Below are 20,894 nucleotides of genomic sequence, written 5' to 3' on the forward strand. Positions count from 1 at the left end.
GATTCCACCTGATCAACTGCATAATTGCCTTAGATGGAGGATATTTTAAAATTTTGAGACTGAATTGCTGTCCCTCTGTGAAAAAGCTGATTTTTTTAATACTGTAGATACGTTCACCATATTATCTGCTATTCATCTGTAACATACATTATACAAACATTGGATAACTTAAGCTAAACATAAAATATCATTTATTCGTTAATTCTGTCTGAAAGAGAGACTTAATATCCTTTGTGTTTGTGACCAAAGTATGTAATTTGTAAAAGATGTTTCCATGTTATCTGATAGTTCTGCAAATGAGCCTGGAAATACCTCATTCTGTACTGGACAAAGGACACAGAAAAACAGAAAAATGGAAGGAAAGCATACCATAAACAGAAGGACGGACAGAAAGTGACAGTGGCAGTGAAGAAGCGCATCCAGGAGATGGAGAAAACACAGGCGGACATAGAACTACAAATGAGAAAGAAAAACTAAAGGAATGAGAGAGGACAGAAAATCTAATTTATACTCATTTATACAAGGCTAGAAAAAAAACAATTTCCTTTTAAAAGTTAGAGTGACTTGCCAATTTCCACCCACCAGCCTCTTCCTCATGACTATAGCGTGAGGGCAAACACATGCTTCCTGCTAAAACATGTAAAGCCAGACACCACATCCTTCCAGCCTTCTGCTTTATCTGCTTTACTAGTCAAGTCAAGTCAAGTAGCCGTAGTGTTACTGTACAGTCAAGTCAAGTCAAGTAGTCCTAGTGCTACTGTATCTGCCCTCTTCTGCATACATGAGCTAACTGGTGCCAATGGTTGGCTAATTACTGTAATAGAAGAGAGAATTATGCCGGTCCCTCCACCAAGAAAGAAATCAACACTCTACTGGTTTAGACAATGTGTTTAATCGGGCAAACACACTGAAACCACTACATTGAAGGCCACTGTACTTTTTTGGGGACACACATAACAAACCAAAAATAAAAATGAATTCCGGAAGATTTACTAAACCATTATAACATATTTTAAAGCATAGTAGTCCAACTCAAACTCTGAAATTCACATACCTATCTGCCTCAGCCATGTTGCTGTGCTGATGCATGTTTAATACATACAGTATGGACATTGAGATGACACTAGGAAAAGAAAAAATAGATAAAAAAAAAGGTTTCCTTTTATTATATTTAATTAGAAGCCATTTGGCAGATTTGACAGAAGTTACAGTTTTCAATTACTTCTTTATCATTAGAAGGACATTCTCCTCTCTCACCTGAAGGCCATGATAATAACCAGGGCCAGTATGGTGCCCTGCAGGAACCTGTGACTCAAACAGCCCTGCTCTGGAATGGCATTCTGCAAATGAAAAGATTTTTAACTCATTTAATTTTCTCACCCTAAATCTGATCATTTGCAATGCCACATCACTCAAATGCTTTAAAAGTCATGACACAGTCAAGAGAAAAATATCTTAACAATTATTTTGGTAATAAACAATATATAGTGTCAATGGACATGTATTCCCATAATCTCCTCTTATCCTGTCAAACACTTAATTCTTTGCAATTCTATGTGTAGGTCAACAGTTCCAGAAAGCTTAATACCTTATTTGCTGTTTTGGCTGCTTTCTTCTTAAAAGGACCACTTCCTGTTCTGCTAAAGTAGCTTCCTGTTAGGCTGAAATAAATATAAAATGTGATTATTACCATACTAAGACAAACACACTGATTTTTCTAAAATGCATACACACACACACAGACCTAATTGTACCCCCACTGACAGTACTCTTCATGCTGTCAAGGCGGCGTAGTTTAGCCAGTTTGCGACTCCATCGTTCAAGCTCGTTGATTCGAGTTTCCAGATTATCGGTCAGTTTACACAACTCTTTCACTGCTCCGACATTTTCCATAAAAATGCGATCCTATGGGAAACACACATATGCTGTACATACATACATACATACATACATACATACATACATACATACATACATACATACATGCAAATAATATTCAATGTGCATTTGTCAATATATTCTTTTAAAATATATTTCGGGGTTCAAATGTCTTAGAATGTTAATCAATATTTTTGGCACTGCACATTTCCACATTGTTATTCACATTTAAGCCTGGCTAGCTCAGTGGGTAGCGCATGAGACTGCTAATCTCAAGTTTAACTGCATGGAATTAAGGCCAGGGATTCTAATTCTTTATACTGCAACAATAACACTATAGATAGATTGACTTATTATTCATTAAGGTCCGTATTATGGGTTTTAACACAATATGCAAAATTGTGATAGAGACCAAATGAAATCCTTTGTATAAAAGTCAAAATAACCAGACGAGTCTTTTTTTTTCAAAGAAGCATGTGCTCAGACAACACTGAAGGATTTGATCATCATGGATTTAAAAATATATCCATCAATCTCTTAAAACCAGAGATAGAAATAAGCACAGCCGATAATCCTACACCTCTATTCCATACACAGCAATATATGAATGCATTAGTTTATGTAAATATAAAGGCATAAGTATGAACGAGAGTCTGTGTCTAAATACCTTGTTAACTACCAGTAAATTAGAGATGGTCTCTCCATTGGTACAAACTACATCTCCACCATCTTTCACAGCTTCTGGAAGGATCTGCTGGACCTCCTGGGCTATGACTCCTGGCATACACACATACACATATTAGCAGTATTGAATGCATGAAATTCCATATGCATAAGGAGTTCTGGTTCGGGTGTACACATGCAGAACTTTGTGAACATGCAGAGAGGGTTTTACGATGTATAATTGATTACCAGTCTCTGCAGTGTTGTCAATGCCCACAGTGGCTGCAAACTCAGGCTTGTACTGGTAATGCACCAGGCGCATCTGAGAAATTCGCTTTAAGTTGTCTGTGGTGTCCACCTAAAATACGCCACCCAAGTTTAGTGTGTAAATATGAAAAAATGAGCAAAAAATTACAAATGAACTTGTGCTTGTAAACACACACCTCTTTCACATTCTCCTTGGCACGGATGTCAGATGGATGTACCAGTGAACCCATGACCTTCAGGTTGCCATGGACGACCAGAGCCTCATCAGGTCGATCAGTGTTGATGCCCACTCGGCCATGGTGGTACACTGAATCAGGCAACTGACCTCTTTGCCATAACACCTCGCTGTCACTCTCAAACTGACCCGGATTGGACGCCTGTGTGTGTTTGTGCATATGTGTGTGTGAGACAGAGAGACATGATGGAAATAAATATTTTGAAACACATTTTGCTGTCACTGCTAGATTATATCTATAAGATGCACATTTTCATCACATATTATTTTTCAAATAAATAATTTCATAAAACATCAATTATTTTCATTATTGAACCTTCTTGAATATAATAGTGAAATTATAATAATATAATATAATATAATATAATATAATATAATATAATATAATATAATATAATATAATATAATATAATATAATGTTTTGTGAGTTAGTTAAACTAGTTGTGTAAAAGTGAGTGCTTTGAGTCTGGAGGCAATTTGACTTAATACAGTATATATTTTTTTGTTTAAAGAAAAGACATTCTTTTGCTACAATATATGGCCAGAGGTTTGTAGACACCTGGTCATCACACCCATATGTAGTCTTTCCCACATCCTGTATGTATGTTGTGACAAAGTTGGAATCATACAACTGTATGCTAATGTGATGTAACTTTTTTTTTTTTTTTTGTGGTGCTAAGGAACTCAATCATGTTCCAGGATGAGAAAAAACACAGTGGAAGTCCTGGAGTTTCCTGCACTGGACCCTAACCTCAACCAATACTGACTGAACACCTCCTCAACTAACCTCATCTCTCTAACGCTATTGTTGCAGAATGAACACAAATCCCAAGCACCATAAAATACCATTTGCAACATTACATCCCTGGATTTCTCTCCTTCTGGATGGTGGACAAAATCGAAAGTAAAATGAGCATTGTGTTTAGACAGAGTGAAAAATCTCTGTGTCCTCTTATCATTACAGGCAAAGACATGCATGATTTGTACGTAAGCACCCAAAGGCGTCTCTGACTATGTGCAGAGAGAGAAACTTAAAATTTTTCTTGAAGGGGAAAAAAGGCGAATTAGCTGCTTCGCATTGTTCAGGCCAAGGAACATTAAGATCAAATAGCTTTCAGGTTGAGCTTGAGGAAGCATTACAATGTGAAAAGGCATATTTTTCCCTTTCCTGTTCTATCACAGCTATCAGCAAACACCACTTTCTAACCATTTGGTAGCATAGCAGCTTCTGCAAAATGTGTCATCCTGGGTTCCTTGGTCCATCATGAAAAAAACTGGGGGTTGCATATAATCCTAAATCTCTGGTGATGCAATCCCACTCTATGGAAGTTCAGATTCGAGATATTGATGGTCAAGCATATTGTGTCTAAGAGCATGTCCACATTAAATTTTTTGTAAAAAAAAAAAAATGCATATTTGCTCCATTTTAGTCTTCTGTTCACATGGCCTCCAAAGTGGATACATTTAAAAACGGCGTTTTCACATCACAGGCTTTCGTAAATTATGACACATTTTTAAAAGAGCTTTTTAAAGAGCCGGAAAGTAAATAAAGGGCAGGTGGAAATGACACAGGTCGAAGCGTATTACGTTTTGCTCATGCGCAGTACAGGGACATACACTTTTTCAGATGTTTCAGTGTGAATGAGCAACGTTTAGAAAATAATTGAAGAACTGAAGTGTGGACACAGCGTTTTAAACGAAACGTTTTTAAATGTATCCGGATTAGTGAAGAAGTGCCCTGAATTTCTTGTCTATGAGACCCTGGATTTGATTGGGTCAGCTCAAGAAGTAGTGTACAGTCATTAAGAATAACAAGCACTGGTGGTGTGGCAGGTTGTCCTCTCTTTTTTCAGATGGAGCCAAAGAGCAGGTCTTCTCAGGCTGGGTTCATTCACTTAGAAGTATACCTTTTAGGGCAATGCGGTGCCTCAACACATGTCATGTCAAAGGACATGTCTGTGGTGATAGGCAAGTTCCTCCTGAAGGTAAGTTTTCCCAATTTTTTTTTGTAAAACGGCAGCCAGGAGTGTTGAGCAGACCGTCTAAGGTTGAGTATGTCTGCCATTACCCACAAACACATTTACTATAGTTTTTTCTGGGCAGGCACTGGTAGCATGGTGCAGTAGGTGCTGTTTCCCCATAAAGTCAGCTACTAATGCATAGCCGAGTAATCATATAAATGAGAATGTTGGGAACGGGGTGCTGTGTAGCTTTTCTGGAAGAAATCTGGGGGTGTAATGACACAGATGGCATTTTATGTGCTGTGACAGAAAACAGGCCACATGAAAAAATACATTCTTCAGACAATCATCACTCCTCTGGTGTTCCCCATAGTGTCAGCTACCAACTTATTCCCTACTTAGAGAACCAGGGAAGCATACGTATCCCAGACGTCTTACATGACATGACGTGATAAAGGGTAATAAAGTTTTAATAAAACAATTTTTAATAAGAATATCAGATGACTGATTTTCATACTAATTAAACCATGTATGGGCATCGCCTCCAGGACTGGCATCCCCTTGTCTATAGCCCTCACCAGGATAAAGCACTTACTAAAGATGAATGAATGAATAATTGAATGATAAAAGTGGTTTGTGCAAAACACAAACCAATAAGGTGTGGTGTCAGCATGAAAAAAGCTAATTAGGTTAAGACTAAGACAAAGAGACAGACAATGAAAAGAGGAGGTTGGTCAGACAGACACAGCCAGACTGACAGCGGTTACCCTGACGATGATCCTCTCAGACACCTGAGCTGCCACCGTATGGCTCTGACTATGGGATTGAGCCTGAAGAGCCACCACCAGCATGAAGTACCTGTACAGACAAGCACAGCTTTAGTCATTGGTCATATTCAGTCATCCTTTTTTTATTATTATTTTTTTTTATTATTATTTATTTTTTTTTGGATGGGAAGTGGTAGCTTGGTGTTTATGACATTGGCTTTTGGATCCAAAGGTCATGCGATCAAATCCTGACCACACCAAGCTGCTGCTTCTGGGCGTCTGAGCAAGGCCTGAGCCTTAACCCCATAGCTGCTTATTTATACAATAAATGTAAGGCACTAAGGAAAAGGGTGGCTGCCCAATGCCATAAATAAGAATTTTATTGAACGCATGATTGTAGCATTGAGTTGCATCATGTGACTCCTTTGACTGAAGTTGATTACGTGCAATTTGTGTGAATGTGATTTATACCTCTGGTCAGGGTTTGGTTTGCCTTTTTTCCTCATATTATTGGCTGTAGTCTCACTGAAATGCAGTCGACCCACTGTTACCTTGGTTACTTGTTCCGGAGGCAAAGTAACCCTACGGAATACAACAGCAACATGCCAATTAAACACCAGTAATTGTGAGACCTTGTAAAAAGAAATATCTTCTGCAATATTGGCATTGTGTTGTAACAGGAAACTCACAGTACAGGTTTAAATGGCCTCTTGCTGCGGTCAGACTGAGACTGTTCCACATTGATGGACTGGTTCATGGCTTCTAACTGTAGAGTCAGAATATTTTTGGGAACAGATCTTTTTTCAGGTTATGAGTAAATAAATAACCCAAACAATTAAACATTTAAGAACAATATATATCTTTTTTTTTAATTGTTATTAGCTAAAAGATTACAATCTTTTATATCATCCATACAGCATGACATTTGTTTCAATGTACTCATCACTTCTCACCTTGACTCCATTAAGTTTTAGACAGAAGCATTCAATTGGTTGCAGCCCTTCACTTGTTTTCACATATTTGGGATCTCCCAACATGCCGATGTAAACAGTGACCTGGAAGTGGTTCTTTTTCTGGCACACAAATGCATCGTCAGCCAAAGAAAAATTAAAACCTTTGTCAGCATCCACTTTGTACGTTGGCATTGGCCTGAAAAGGTCCAGACAGAGGCAAAAATATATTAATTCTACCACAAACCGTAATATTTTTTTGCATATTTTTCTTTTCTCATTTTCTTACAGCACTTTTCACAGCTATACTATCGTATATATGTGGTTTTCTGACATGTACAATCATTTACCCTACAAAATGCTCCTTTATCATTGCTGCATATATATCGTTCCCTTCTCCTCTCCTAATTTTTGGACTTATTTTTTTCATTTGCCCTTTTCTGCCTTTCTCCGGTCAGCCGAAACTACTCTTGCTTCAACTCCTACACAGAGCTCACCTCAATGGAATTCCTAGTCCTCTCCATCTTCTCTCTTTCTATTTCTGTCTCACTCACTCATTTTGCCTTTAGTATCGACTTCACCCCATTAAATCCATCTATCTTTTATAAACCCACTACGCACATACGCACATTTCAGTTTCTCTATCTCTGTACTTCAACATAGAATAACATATGTAATTCCAAAAGCATGTAAAAGGTTGCAGTGAAACAACACATTTTTTTTTACAGGAATTTCACCCACAGTTCTTTTCCATTGGCATCATATAGCGGAGTCCATTTGTTCTGTTGGTGTGGCTGCCATTTAATACACTGGTAGTTTGGGTCCAAATATGAGTTCTCGGCATCTTGCATCAAACCTTAATGACACAAATGCAATAAAGAACAACCTGTCATAAAAGGTTCGGTAAGGTCTGCAGAAATTATGGCACATGTGAGGCAGGTGTGTACCTGGTTCTTGCTTGATAATGCCGCTAAGTATTTGGGCATTGAGAGTGCTGTTAGGAGAATCAGAGTGCTTTCGTTTCTTTGCTTGGTGAACTGGGATATTACTTTAACACACAAACACACACATATACACATACAATACCTCAAATTTATTCAAGCTGTATGTACTGTTCTCATTAAGATATTTGTCTGTACTCGTATGCTAATATATTTTATGTCTCTTTCAAGTTCTCTTACTCTTGTCCTTGTGGATGCTGGAGCAGTTGATGAAGCATCTGACCCTGTTGCAGATCACCGCCTGCACTGCTGGCTGGACCAATCGGGTATTGAGAAATCAAGGGCTCGGGTTTCAGGTACATGTCCCGGTGTATGTTCGGGTAATGGCTATGGGGTGGCAAGGGTGGGGGAGTGGTCATGTGACACATGTTCTCAGGCGTCATGGTCCGAAGCATATGCGAGTCTGTAAAAAAGAAAAACGAGAAAAAACAAAGATATCCAGCATTATTGGACACAATGTGATGTATACAAATCAACAGTATGTACACTTAAAAATTTTTTTTTTTTGTCCAAACTTTAAAAGTACAGTAAAAAGAATTTTAGTAACACTATATCAGCTTATCTCAGTTTTCTCCTGTTTGACTAATGGTATAATGTTAACCTGGATTTAAGCCAGTGAGATTAAAATATTCCACACCTTTCCCCTTAGTAAGAAAGACCAACACAGGTGTGCATGGAGCAACAGTTTCTTTTTTTACTTGGTAGACTGTTAAAGTCTTGCATGCTATTTAAAAAAAAAAAAAAAATTTTTTAAATGAATGTTTCGTAACCCATGCGTGTGGTTTTAATAGTATAAAAATGACTCAGGAACTTCTACATGTTATCATTTTAAAGATTTTGACATTATCATTACTATCAACCTGCTTTTTTAGTGAGTATAACTCCATGCTCAGATTTTCCCTTTCATGAGTAAAATATTTGGTCATTTGGTTTATATCTATTTTCTTTTTTAGTTGTGTTAAACAACAGCAGTGCAATGAGTGCAGAGTATTGCTATGACATCCGAAGAGACCATATTTCTTATGTAATTGTCATTTAGTTGTCATTGTTATTTCGGAATTGTAACTTATTCATAACCCAGTTATCACTGTCTATGACAGAGTTAGCCCTATCACTGATTAATTAAAATTAATTAATTCCCAAGCACAGGCAGAGGTTGAAAGTAACAAATTACATATTCACGTAACTGTAATTAAATGTTTTTTGTGTACTCCTACTCTTTACAGTAGTTTTTAAAATCTGTAATTTTACTTTTACTTAAGTATGTTTTGTTTGAAATATTGTACTTAACTACATTTCAAATCATTACTAAGTAAAAAAATAAATAAAAACTATTCAAAGTAAAAAAAATGCAGATGTCGTAGAATTCGAAAGTTGTTTAATGCATGCACTCACTATCTGAATTCTGAATCGGCATTTGCGATTTTTCTCATTATCATAAATGACATTATAACAGTTTTTTTTTTTGTTTGTTTTTATGCAAAAGTGCATAAGTCACATTAGACTAATAGACCTACCAAATAGGTGTTCATTTATTTTAAAAACAACTATTTTGAGATTTATATCCCCTTGTCCTTTTTGGTAAATTTGACTATGAGTACATTTTAAATGTTACTTTTCACTTTTACTTGAGTAGATTTTTAGACCGGTAACTTAACTTAAGTGTACTGTACTTCTTAAGTGTACTACTGTAAAATTTAATTGAAGTAACAGTAGTTTTACTCGTGTAGAATATTTTGTTACTCTTTCCACCTTTGAGCACAGGAGAAATATTTAGTTGTTGGAACTTACCATTCACTTGCTGGGGGGAGTAGGGCTCTGAGCTAGAGTCTGGTGGAGACTCAGGTAATGTTCTGCAATAAAAGGAGTTTGTAAGACACAGTACTATAAAAAGCAAACAAAAATGGCAATCAATTGCGTTTTGAAACTAACAAAGCGGATAAACTAATCATGGACCTTTTTGTGCACAACCAATACCTTCTGTTTTTATTTCTTCCATCTAAAAAAATTCAATTCATGATTGTGAAAATGGAATATATGAGTCAAAACTGTCATTTATAGGAGGTTATTTTAGCAGATCCATTTGTCTTTGTCTTTACACATTACGCATAGTTGACTCCCTTCGCACCCTCCCTGAGATTTGTTTGAGCTTTATTTGTTGAAGTTTAGTCCAGGTTATTTTGCAAACTGGGTGGGGAAAGTCATCTGCTGGCATTGCAGCTTGTAGGTGTGGCTAGGGCAAAAAAAAACAAAAAAAACCCAGCACAAATGTTGCTACAATAACTTGAAATCCTGTTCAGAATCCTATTTGCTGTTTATTATCCACTGGCCAATTGTCCGAGGTCTGAATACCCTAAAAAAAAGTTTAAAAACACAGGATTTTATTTTAGTCACGTGTATAATCTGTTAGAGAGTATAATAATATTGTTATAAAGTCTTCAAATACTCAATGGCCTCCCTGTCCTTTATCTATCCTTCCTCTTATCAAGCTTTGTTCAAATCTAAACTCTTGATACATTTTTTTCCTCTTTCACTGACTAATTGACTCACTCACTCAATTACTCACTTACTTATTCACTTACTCATTCACTCACTCATTCACTCACTCACTCACTCACTCACTCACTCACTCACTCACTCACTCACTCACTCACTCACTCAGTCTTTCTCTCTGTCTCACCCGGCAGCGTAGTGAGCACAGTGCTCAGGTTTGATGTGGGGCTGTGGGACTTGAAGGTGATGGTGGTGGCTCTGGCAGGGATGGCTGTGTCTGAGAAGACCAAGTGGAGGTGGAGGGGGATAGGGGTTTTGACACGGAGTGGGTACAGCCTGGGAACTGCCCTGTCGATGGGAGATAGGGGGGCTTACGCCACACACCACCCCCCCAGATGAGGATGCTCCGGCCTGGGGGGAGGAGTAGTTGGGCCCTGGGCCGCTGTGGACTTCGGAAAAACAGCTGCGGGAGTGTTTAAAGGAAACAATTTTATGAATGCCAACACAATCATTACACAAACAAGCCAACAGCCAAAACATACAGTGTGACGTGGTGTCAGAGTAAACACACATAGTACTAAACATTTGCAAGGGTGCTGAGTTTGAGTAAAAGCATGTGCGCAGATACTGGATCATATCAGTTGTAGTATGTGTTTATACAGGGAGCTATATTCATTTGTAATGGTCTCAGTTAACTGTGGAAGATTAAGTTGATTTTATACTGTGTGTGTGTGTGTGTGTGTGTGTGTGTGTGTGTGTGTGTGTGTGTGTGTGTGTGTGTGTGTGTGTGTTAATTGCTTGAGACTCACATATCTGTGCTGTCGTCCTCTTTGCTGATGTATTCCTCCAGGATACTGGTGTCGATGTTTGTTGGCTCCAAAGAGCTGTTAATATCATGACCTGAGAAGAGAAGAGAAGAGAAGAGAAGAGAAGAGAAGAGAAGAGAAGAGAAGAGAAGAGAAGAAAATTTTTCATGTATTTAGGAAATATTATAAAGTACATTTTTTTAATAATGCTATAACATTACACCTTTATCCAGAGCGACTTTTAGTTATTTAATTTATACAACAGAGCAGGTGAGGTTTAAGGGCCTTGCTCAAGGGCCCAGCAGTGGCAGCTTGTTGGTGCTAGGATTTTAACTCACAACCTTCTGTTTAGATGTCCAATATCTTTGGCAATGTTGACTACCATACACCAATGTGTCTGCAAAGTTTACTCATTAGACCCTTGTTTAAAGTTTTCGCAAAATGTATCTGGTGGGAGGATTCATGTGTGTAGAACATCAGTAAGGTATGTAGTGATATCATTTTGTCAAAAAAGGGTTTGTTGACTCACTCCATCTAATTGGCTCCAACTAATCAGACTTTTCCAGCCGTGAATCATAACTCAGCACATTTGGCTTATACTTGTATTCATGTCATAGCATAATGTTAATTGACCTCTCTTTCTACCTCTTTCCAAATTCTCCCACCTTCACATAAAAAAAAAAATCATTGCAAAATTAATGCATGTAATAATGGAATAAAGTACAAGAATGTAACCCGAAAGTAATAGAGAAGTGATGGAAAAAAGAGAGAGGGAAGGAGGGAAGGGTAGCCTGAAGGTCAGGGGGATGATATGGAGTGGGTGGGCAGGCATCCCCTAAACCCCAGAAATCTCTCCTCTTTGATAGATTAAGCAGCGACCCAGTTTGGTATGCAAAGAATTTCAGTGTTAGTGTTAGGGGGAAAAAACGTTGTTTGCCTGTCTTGCTTGTTTTTTTCTACCCTTTAATCACCCCTTTGCTCCTCAGCCTAACTAAGAAACAAAACTTTATTATTTCTTAATAGGCCAGGAGTGAGTCAAGGCTATGTTCTTGGACCTGCATAATCTCTCATGACATCAACACAAGAGAACAGGTCATTTTCACACAGAATTTGAACACTCTGGGAACTTCTGAACTCATCATGAAGAATGGCCAACCATATAGAACTTCTCACCCATGACTTGTTGAGATGTTTAACTTTATTACAGAGGAAAAACAGGGTTTTCAGCCTGCTGAAATTGTACTCAAATAAACCTCATGTTGTGATTGTTTGCTGCCAGAACTTCGACTTCACTATCAACACAGCCCACAGTTATCTCCATAAGTTTCCATAAAGAAAAGCAGTGAAGTATTTCTGTGGAAAACCCGGTTGGGTAACATGGTGCTCAATGTGTGCCAGTGAGTAAGGCAGTGCAGGAGAGGGATGACTGCTCTTTAATAAGACCCAGATGTTCACCCCACACATCAGAACCAGTAAATCTGCCCTGGCAGTACTGATAACGGGTGGGAGAGCGAGAGAGAGTGGTTGTGGGTGTGGGGGTGCTGGTGGTTTCATCCCAGTGAGGAGGGTGGACTAACAGAGATGTTCTGGTGTAGAGATAAAGAAGGAATGGTATAAGTAAGGGAAAAATAAAGGACATACTGTTACAAAAACACAAAATAGGTAACAAGCTACCGTGCTTGATATCTCGCCTGACATAAATGTTCTGGTGGAATGTGAATCCCAGTCATGTGAATGTATTTCATGTGTGTCAATATAAGATAAATTGAAGCCTGTGCAGTAACGCTATGTGAAATATATTGGCAAAAAATTTTTTTTTAATGTTCTAATAAATATTTTTATAGTGCTTGTAGCAATAAATGCGGTCAAAACACAGCTTTATATAGGATATAAAACCAAGTTTTTGCCCATAACTGGGTAATTACTTACTCAACAATAGGAACTTACTTATAATTTTTTCTTGACACTGAAATTTGACTTTCAAAAACCACACCATGTTACCATAACAAGTTTTTAATAAAATCTGGAAATCTGGCCCATTTTCTGAATCCACATCTTCTCAGGTAAACTTCGTACTTAAGTCTAAACTAATAAAAGTCTTGTGGCTACATCAGTTGTTTAATTGGCATATGAGTTAGTGAGACTGCTCTTGGGTTGACGCAGATGTGTCCAGCTGTGGTGATATACAAACAGAGGCTTGATTGTCAGTTCACTTTTGCGCACAAAAAACACACACACGCAGGCCTTTTCTCTGTTGAAGAGTTTGATTGGGGGTTGGGGGATCAGGACAGCACCTCAATGCTGGAGTTGTCTGGTGGATAACAACGAAAGATAAACAGCAACAGAACTTGTGTGTATGTCCGTGTGTGTGTGTGTGTGTGTGTGTGTGTGTGTGTGTGTGTGTGTGTGTGTGTGTGTGTGTGTGTTTGCTGTTCATCTTAGAATTTATTTAGAATTGCCTGTGCATTGCCCACTAGAAAGTCATGCAGTTGGAAAACTAAAGCGGCTATGCACAACTGTAATACTCATCCAGATGTTTACAGTAATATGTGGTAGACCAACTGTCTAAGCGTCTTTGATACTTTGTGTGTACTAACAAAAAAGTGATAAACTGTAATACCCATCATGTCACCTGACTTCATTATTCCTTTTCCATCATCTATGTGAACATAAAAAGTACATTTGCTTGACTACTTTCCATCTGCTCTATATTAATCTCCTAATATACTTTATTCGAAGCTTAAAATACTTAAAATTATTTATTAAATATTAATTTATATATCATTCACACAAAATGCAAACACTACACTGGGTTCGAAAAAAACTATCAATTAATCTATACCAATGCTTTTAAATAATTATTTAAAAATAGACACACACAAAACAAATTAGACAAACATTGTGTGAGCAGTAATTGGAGGGTCAGCATGCTCCATGGAAAACCCATATACAGTGGACTAGTTAAACAGTATTACAATAGGCAATGTTTGTATGTGTTAGTGTGTGTGTGTGTGTGTGTGTGTGTGTGTGTGTGTGTGTGTGTGTGTGTGTGTGTGTGTGTGTGTGTATGGTGTTAATCATTAATTCCTAATTCAGACCAGAGCTCAGAATGATTGAGCAAAGTCCGTAACATTATCAAACAGTAATTATTGAACACTTCCCCACACAGAATTTACCAGCAAGCACTCTCACAAACACGTATACTTATTATTATTATGATTATTATGATTATTATTATTATTATTATTTATTTATTTATTTATTTATTTATTTATTTATTTATTTATTTATTTGTATTATTGTTTTTATTATTATTTCAGTTATTACTGTGTAAATACTGTGATCTCTGAATAGTCACCTGATGGTCACTGCATATTTTTACCTAATTTGTCCGTCCTTATATTATTTCCTTTATATCATTTGCATATAGTTGGTCTCTAGCACATATATATATATTATTGTATACCTTATATATTTTTGTAACTATTTGCACTTCTGGTTATTTGCTAATTGCATATTTCCTTGAGTTTGCACTTGTACTCTGCCCAATGGCAATGATGTTATGTCTAAAAGTTTATTCTAAGGTTAAATCTAATTCTTCTTCTTCTCTTTCTTTGTCTTATTAATATTATTATTATTATTATTTTTGGTATTATTGTTGTTGTTATCATTATCATTGAAATGCCTAAATACTCATTGAAAAAATAGTTCTAAATAGAAATAACCATTTTATCCAGCTACTAGCAAAGCACCCCTTACTGCAAAACTAAAAAAGGTTTGCTAATCCTGATCTTCATGCAACAGTCTTCAGCCAGAAAATCTCGAAATAGCTGTTAAGACTTGTTCCTAATTCTATAGTGCATATACATAGGACTGACCATGTTCTTATGTACACTTTTTAAACTTTCCTGGAAGTTGACAAGTTCAGATGTTCCTGATTAATCTGCAGGATTTCAGACTCCTGAACAACTATTTATCTGACAAACCAACACATACCACCATGCACGCTATCGAAGACTAAGACGATAAATGATTACCCTAAAATGTGGCAAGGTGAACACTGTCCAAAATAAATCTTCCAAACATAGAACAATATGCAGAGTACATTGGACATAAAGAGTTCATCACTAAATAAAAATGCATCAAAAGCATAAGCCACAAGAAGAAAGAGATCACAGGTACCTGCTTGCAGCCACAGCATGGTGAGCTGATCTCAGTCAACACACCTACAGCTGAGGATGAGCTGGAAGGTGACACATACATAAACACTCATCTGTCACATCTTTCCCCTCATTATCTTTACACATACCTTTCCTCAAAAGACCACAGTGCTAACATTTGGGGTAGAGATCCCTTATGTGTGTGTGTGTGTGTGTGTGTGTGTGTGTGTGTGTGTGTGTGTGTGTGTGTGTGTGTGTGTGTGTGTGTGTGTGTGTGTGTGGTATTGGGGGATTAAATTCTAGTCATGAGACAGGGCTGTACCAGGCCACCACAAGGAGCCCTTGTCGCCCACCAGCACTGAGCACAGTCTAACCTGAGTAGCTTACCTACCCAACTCAGTATTTGAGAGAGAGAGAGAGAGAGAGAGAGAGAGAGAGAGAGAGAGAGAGAGAGAGAGAGAGAGAGAGAGAGAGAGAGAGAGAGAGAGAGAGAGAGAGAGAGAGAGAGAGAGAGAGAGAGAGAGAGAGAGGCAATCAATCAAAATTAGATCAAGAAACAGATAATAAAATTCTCTGAAAAGAAAAATCGAGATAATTTCTATCTTTCTATCTTGTCTCATAAACCTGACATCTCTAGCTCAGATTAATATTTACGCTAGGCACTTTTAATACCATACGAGCCGGTTTCAAAAAGTTTTGAGACTAATGGTGCTAACTGGTGCTATGCTGACCACGTTTGTTGCCATGTCTGCGAATTAATCATAGACAGCAAGTTAGAACAAAGAGAAAACATGAAATTGGCAGATCTGCCACAGAGATGTCTGACATACATTTGACGTACGCCGATGTTGCAATGAGTCGTTCGATGTGTTTTGAGTGGCACATGCACTTTAAGAACATCGCTGGAAGATTACGAGAAATCAGAAAGACCTTCAACGAGCTCCACCCCCAAAAATGTCGAAACCATTCAGCAACTTTTGCATCTTGATCGTTGGAGAACAATCCCAATGATCTCACTTCCGCACCCACCCTACACGTCAGATTTGACAAATGTGGTCTTTGCCGAATATGAATATTCAGCTCAAAGGTCGCTCTTTTGACACCATTGTGGAGATCCAGAGCGATTCGCAGAAGGTGCTGGACACACTTCAAAAAGAAGACTTCCAGGACATATTCCAGAAGTGTCAGGAACGCTGGGAGCTCTGTATTGCTGTGTAAGGGGACTATCTTGAAGGTGATAGTGTGTAAATGTAGATAAATGAAGTGCTATTTTGTAAACAGAGCTTGTCTCAAACCTTTTTGATTTCACCTTGTATGCATTATTATATGCATTACTAGCTGTGGGTCACCTTAAACACCTTCTAGAAATATTCAAAGAAAATGAATGATATTGGGAAATTAAATTAAACAATTCACTCAGCTACAGTCCAAGAGCTTCTGTTAAAGATAAAGTGCAATCTCTCAGTATGGCATTTATGATTTTAGCAGAAGGAGTGTTTAGTGTACTTTATAATCAACTGATCGTAATGGATTTTAGTATTCAGAGTTTAAACAAAAAGGTGGGGAAGAAAAAGGTACATTTATGAACAAATAAAACACTAAGTGAGTGATATAAGTGGGTAGAAACACCTTATGAATGATTGACACCAGAAGAACATAGACATTGTTTTTAGCTGCCAGGAAGAGCACATTCAGTCAAATAACCATTCTTTATGAATGTGGTAAACAGAAAAGCATGTCAGCATGCACATCAAACTTACGAGTTGGGCTCCGAGACCATCATGGGCACAGACTCAAAGTCTTGTTCTTGGTTAACAAGAGTGAAACCTGATGTGGTCTGCTGGTGATGTAGTTCATCTGGCCTCTAGGTTTCATGAGTTGCTTTAAGATGTTGTTCTGCTCACCACAATTGTAAAGAGTGCTTATTTAAGTTATTATAGACGTTCTGTCAGTTTAAACCAGTCTCTCATCAGCAAAGTGTCTCAGCCTACAGACCCTTTACAGAAAATATTTTTTATTTTTGCACCATTTTGTGTCCACATTTTGTGTTCACAACGCATGCATGAAATCGCAGGGGATAAGCACCTACTAAAACATTCAAACCAGCCCAATTGGCACCAACAACAATTCCATAGTTAAATGGACAACGATTTGCATGATTTTGTTGCATTTTTTGTGTGCAGCTACACAACTGTCTGATTAGATCACTTGAATGACATGAATGTGCATGAACAAAAATCAGGTGTACAGGTGTTCCTAATAAAGTGTACACTGAATGTTTACTGTCTATAAACAGACAAAGTGAAAACAATATACTGTAGAAATGGTATGACGTTTACTAGTAAATGTTTTTCTAATACTATTATTAAACACAGAAATTCAAAGCCAGATGAAATCTGTATTAACCTTTTGCTATTTTTTAATCAAATTATATGCCCCATTGGTGAAAAACAATGCATTCCAGTCACCGCAATGCCGTTAAAGGGCGAGAACGTGTGCCACAGTTAAACTTTTCCCACACTGCTTTCAAACCCTAAAAACCAGCTGTACATCCCCTCCCTTCAATAACACTGTGAATTATTGAGACAAGATGAAGCCCAGCATAAACTAAGCCAGGTATAGAATTTTCGGGAAGGTGCCTTTAAAATGCAGCACAGATGGTTTATCGACTCTGAAACTGAACTGGATTTATGAACTGAATAATAATGTGGTGGTTCATGGTATCACATTTGTCAACCCCATCAGAACTTACCTGCGGAATACCTGACCTCACCCAATGTTTGAGTTAACAATGCCTCTGGTAAGAGCCTTGTTATAAAAAACAATCCAGAATGAAGTCGGAGAAAACTCCTGCTGTGAAGGACAAACAGTCCTGGTGGAATACAGGCAGGGTGTTGACGAGGTGAGTCTGTCCAGACTAAAGTTAAACAGTGATATAAAGCACACAGATGGGCCCCCTTCCAAAACATCAACTCCTACATTATACTATTGACTGATTTACTCTACTATCGTTTTATACTCCCTGCTCTATGTTTACCTATTCATATGTGAGAGATTGCATGTACATTTAGCAAGTTTTGGTTTCTTTTCATTCTACCAAATCCTTCTAAATGAATGTCAATAAGTTTGTGTATTTTATAAGAATGTGTGCATTAAGTGTACAGTGGCCCTACCCCACTCCAATCAGAATGCTTGAGTGCATGTTTGCTTTTGTGAGTACCTGCATGTGCGCATGTGCACGTCTAATATGTGCGAGTATGTCTATAAGGCTGGTTTCTGTCTCCCTCACATCGTCTGCAAACTGTCACTCTAATGGCTTCTGAGCAAGGGAATGACTGCGAATCCTAAGTGGATGGAGAGAAAACCATTACTCTCACCTCATTCTGTTTCTCATAGGTCACTAAGGTATGCGTGGAATGGGTCAGTCCATTAGGGGGAGAGTATACATAACCCAATAAGCCTCTTAACACCAATCTGTCCCGAGACCCAAATGCATAGACTTGGTTGCTTTCAAAGTAAAAGTAAACAAGAGGACACTCAAATAAGAAACTGATTTTTGACTCAAAGACAATCTTCTCACAATGTGTGTTACTATTGGATTGTACTTGCACCTCACTACATAGTGGCCTACTGTTAGTTTTTTGCATGTTCTCATTAACAACAAGTAAAATAAACCATGCTTGAATTCTAAATGCTCTTTAATGCAATTTCTTTAAACATTAACAAGAACATGTAATTTACCTCATCTTGTAAAGAAAATTTGTATTTACTTCTTACCAGTGAACTCAATGATTTATGTTCACCTGAAAGTTTCAAACATGTCAATCCTTTCACAAGTTCAATAAGTAACAGCATAATAACTTTGACTCACACTGTGTAAAATAAGATCGAGTCTCTTTCAGCTGGGGGGGGGGGGTCGCATCAGTTTTTATCAACAAACAGCTTTTCACTTCTTCTTTTGTCCTTTGTCTGCCAGAACACCACAATAGCTGTCCTGAGTTCTTTCCAATAACACTAACTGTGCTAACGCACACACAAACACACACACACACACACACACACACACACACACACACACACACACATACAAACACATACACATACACATACACAATTACATTCTAAAACCCATCAATGCCAAATCAATGCCAAAGAATGGACCTAAGCTAACTCAAGGTAATGCCTTAGTAATACATCAAAATTAAAATCTACATGTTTGTGTGTCTGCAAGTCAGTCCAAAATAAAGAAAAATATATATATTAGTCTTTCAAGAGTGCACAAAAATAAGGCATTACCATCATGAAAGTCAAAATCTTCCAATACTTATGTAAATAAACCGAACTGATTTAAGGCAAATGTGAAAACATGCTTATTGCCAAGTTAGTTAGTACCTCCAGAGTTGCAGTGTAGTTTAGCACCAACACATCTTTCTCTCTCACTCCCAAAGGAGGAATGTAAACACATGAAAGTCAGGAGCAGCACTTGACAGCCATGAACTCCAGAGCCAGAGCCCGAGCCTGTCAAGTATGTTTGCTGTAGCCCACAATCCAATAAACACCCGATCACACCTGTACTCCCATCATGACACATTATCATGGAAAATTCTGTTAATCAACACAAAAGCCTGATATCATGTATCATTGCCCTCAGCCTTACGCACAAAGCATAATTATTATATTAATGTGATGCTAAAAGTGCATCCGTTAACATAGTAAACATAATGTGGCTACAACATAGAATATCCTATGTCTACTCATATTTAGCAGCCGATCAATGAGTCAATAAAGAGACAATTTATTGATTTTTGAAGTGATTTGGAAAAGAACAAGAACAATCCTTGCCATCAGAAAAACCAAAAACACCCTGAATAACTTTATTCACACCCTGAATAACCCACAAACCCACCAGCTCTCAAACACCGATAACAACTTTCACCAACCATAACATTTTTACACTCATAATAACTTAATAACCCCAAAATCCACTACCACCTCAATATTTTTTTCCAAACCCCACCAACTCTTAAACACCCTCAGTAACTTTTCTTTCCAGAGCCCAACACCTCTCAAACACCCTCTAAACCGCTTGACAACCTGTTAAACACCCTCAATAACATCCCTTGAACCCCAACAACTCTCAAACACCTTTAACAACTCCCTGCCACCCACAAAAAAAAACATCATGCCTAACTACCCCACATAGTGTAAGTCAAACTTAATGAAACCATAGGCAAAAATAATAAACACACAAACTCATGCATGAAAAATTTCCGGATTTATATTAGTTTGCCAAAACATTTCATCAAACAAGGTTCTACACCTTATATGAAATTGTAATATACATATATACATACACATATTTATATATATATGTGTGTGTGTGTGTGTGTGTGTGTGTGTGTGTGTGTGTGTGTGTGTGTGTGTGTGTGTGTTAAAACAAAGGAAAAAAGGGATAACAAATTTTTATTATGTCTATATATATATATATATATATATATATATATATATATATATATATATATATATATATATATATATATATATATATATATATATATACACACACACTTCCTAAAATATATTTATTTATCCATATATTTATTTATTTTGCAGTACATATAGACTTGAATACCTTCAAAGAACCTCTGTAAAGCCTCCGTTTCATCGACCACGTCCATGCTTTATCTGCAGCTGAACTCCTCCATGTAGCGCT

The 20,894-nt window shown here is 37.5% G+C and overlaps 2 protein-coding genes across 9 annotated transcripts in view; both read right to left on the reverse strand.

Annotated features, from left to right (window-relative positions):
• Window positions 1-20,894, reverse strand: part of myrf (myelin regulatory factor) — a 32,293-nt gene that overhangs the window by 10,865 nt on the left and 534 nt on the right. Inside the window, exons 1-20 of one of the 8 annotated variants that reach the window (XM_083546227.1) lie at window positions 20,814-20,894; window positions 15,204-15,264; window positions 11,025-11,115; window positions 10,403-10,678; window positions 9,514-9,575; window positions 7,903-8,125; window positions 7,669-7,769; window positions 7,463-7,577; window positions 6,725-6,920; window positions 6,461-6,537; window positions 6,243-6,353; window positions 5,772-5,862; window positions 2,985-3,185; window positions 2,791-2,899; window positions 2,546-2,655; window positions 1,745-1,905; window positions 1,589-1,661; window positions 1,258-1,340; window positions 1,055-1,123; window positions 370-453 (exon numbers count right to left, since the gene is read on the reverse strand). The exon at window positions 20,814-20,894 is cut by the window's right edge and continues 534 nt beyond it. In XM_083546227.1, the coding sequence (XP_083402353.1) occupies window positions 370-453; window positions 1,055-1,123; window positions 1,258-1,340; window positions 1,589-1,661; window positions 1,745-1,905; window positions 2,546-2,655; window positions 2,791-2,899; window positions 2,985-3,185; window positions 5,772-5,862; window positions 6,243-6,353; window positions 6,461-6,537; window positions 6,725-6,920; window positions 7,463-7,577; window positions 7,669-7,769; window positions 7,903-8,125; window positions 9,514-9,575; window positions 10,403-10,678; window positions 11,025-11,115; window positions 15,204-15,222 (2,252 nt within the window). In that variant the 5' untranslated portion in view covers window positions 15,223-15,264; window positions 20,814-20,894. Of the gene's footprint in view, window positions 1-369; window positions 454-1,054; window positions 1,124-1,257; window positions 1,341-1,588; window positions 1,662-1,744; window positions 1,906-2,545; window positions 2,656-2,790; window positions 2,900-2,984; window positions 3,186-5,762; window positions 5,863-6,242; window positions 6,354-6,460; window positions 6,538-6,724; window positions 6,921-7,462; window positions 7,578-7,668; window positions 7,770-7,902; window positions 8,126-9,513; window positions 9,576-10,402; window positions 10,679-11,024; window positions 11,116-15,203; window positions 15,265-20,813 lie in introns of all 8 variants that reach the window. The other 7 variants (XM_083546230.1, XM_083546226.1, XM_083546228.1 and 4 more) reach the window with 7 other exon arrangements.
• Window positions 2,386-20,894, reverse strand: part of LOC310728659 (fatty acid desaturase 2-like) — a 114,072-nt gene continuing 95,563 nt past the window's right edge. The window contains exon 14 of the mRNA XM_083546433.1: window positions 2,386-2,396. The gene's annotated coding sequence lies outside the window, so the exon portion shown is untranslated. The remainder of the gene's footprint in view (window positions 2,397-20,894) is intronic.

Source organism: Silurus aristotelis (assembly GCF_946808225.1).
Source record: "Silurus aristotelis genome assembly, chromosome: 7".
Classification (NCBI taxonomy): Eukaryota; Metazoa; Chordata; class Actinopteri; order Siluriformes; family Siluridae; genus Silurus; species Silurus aristotelis.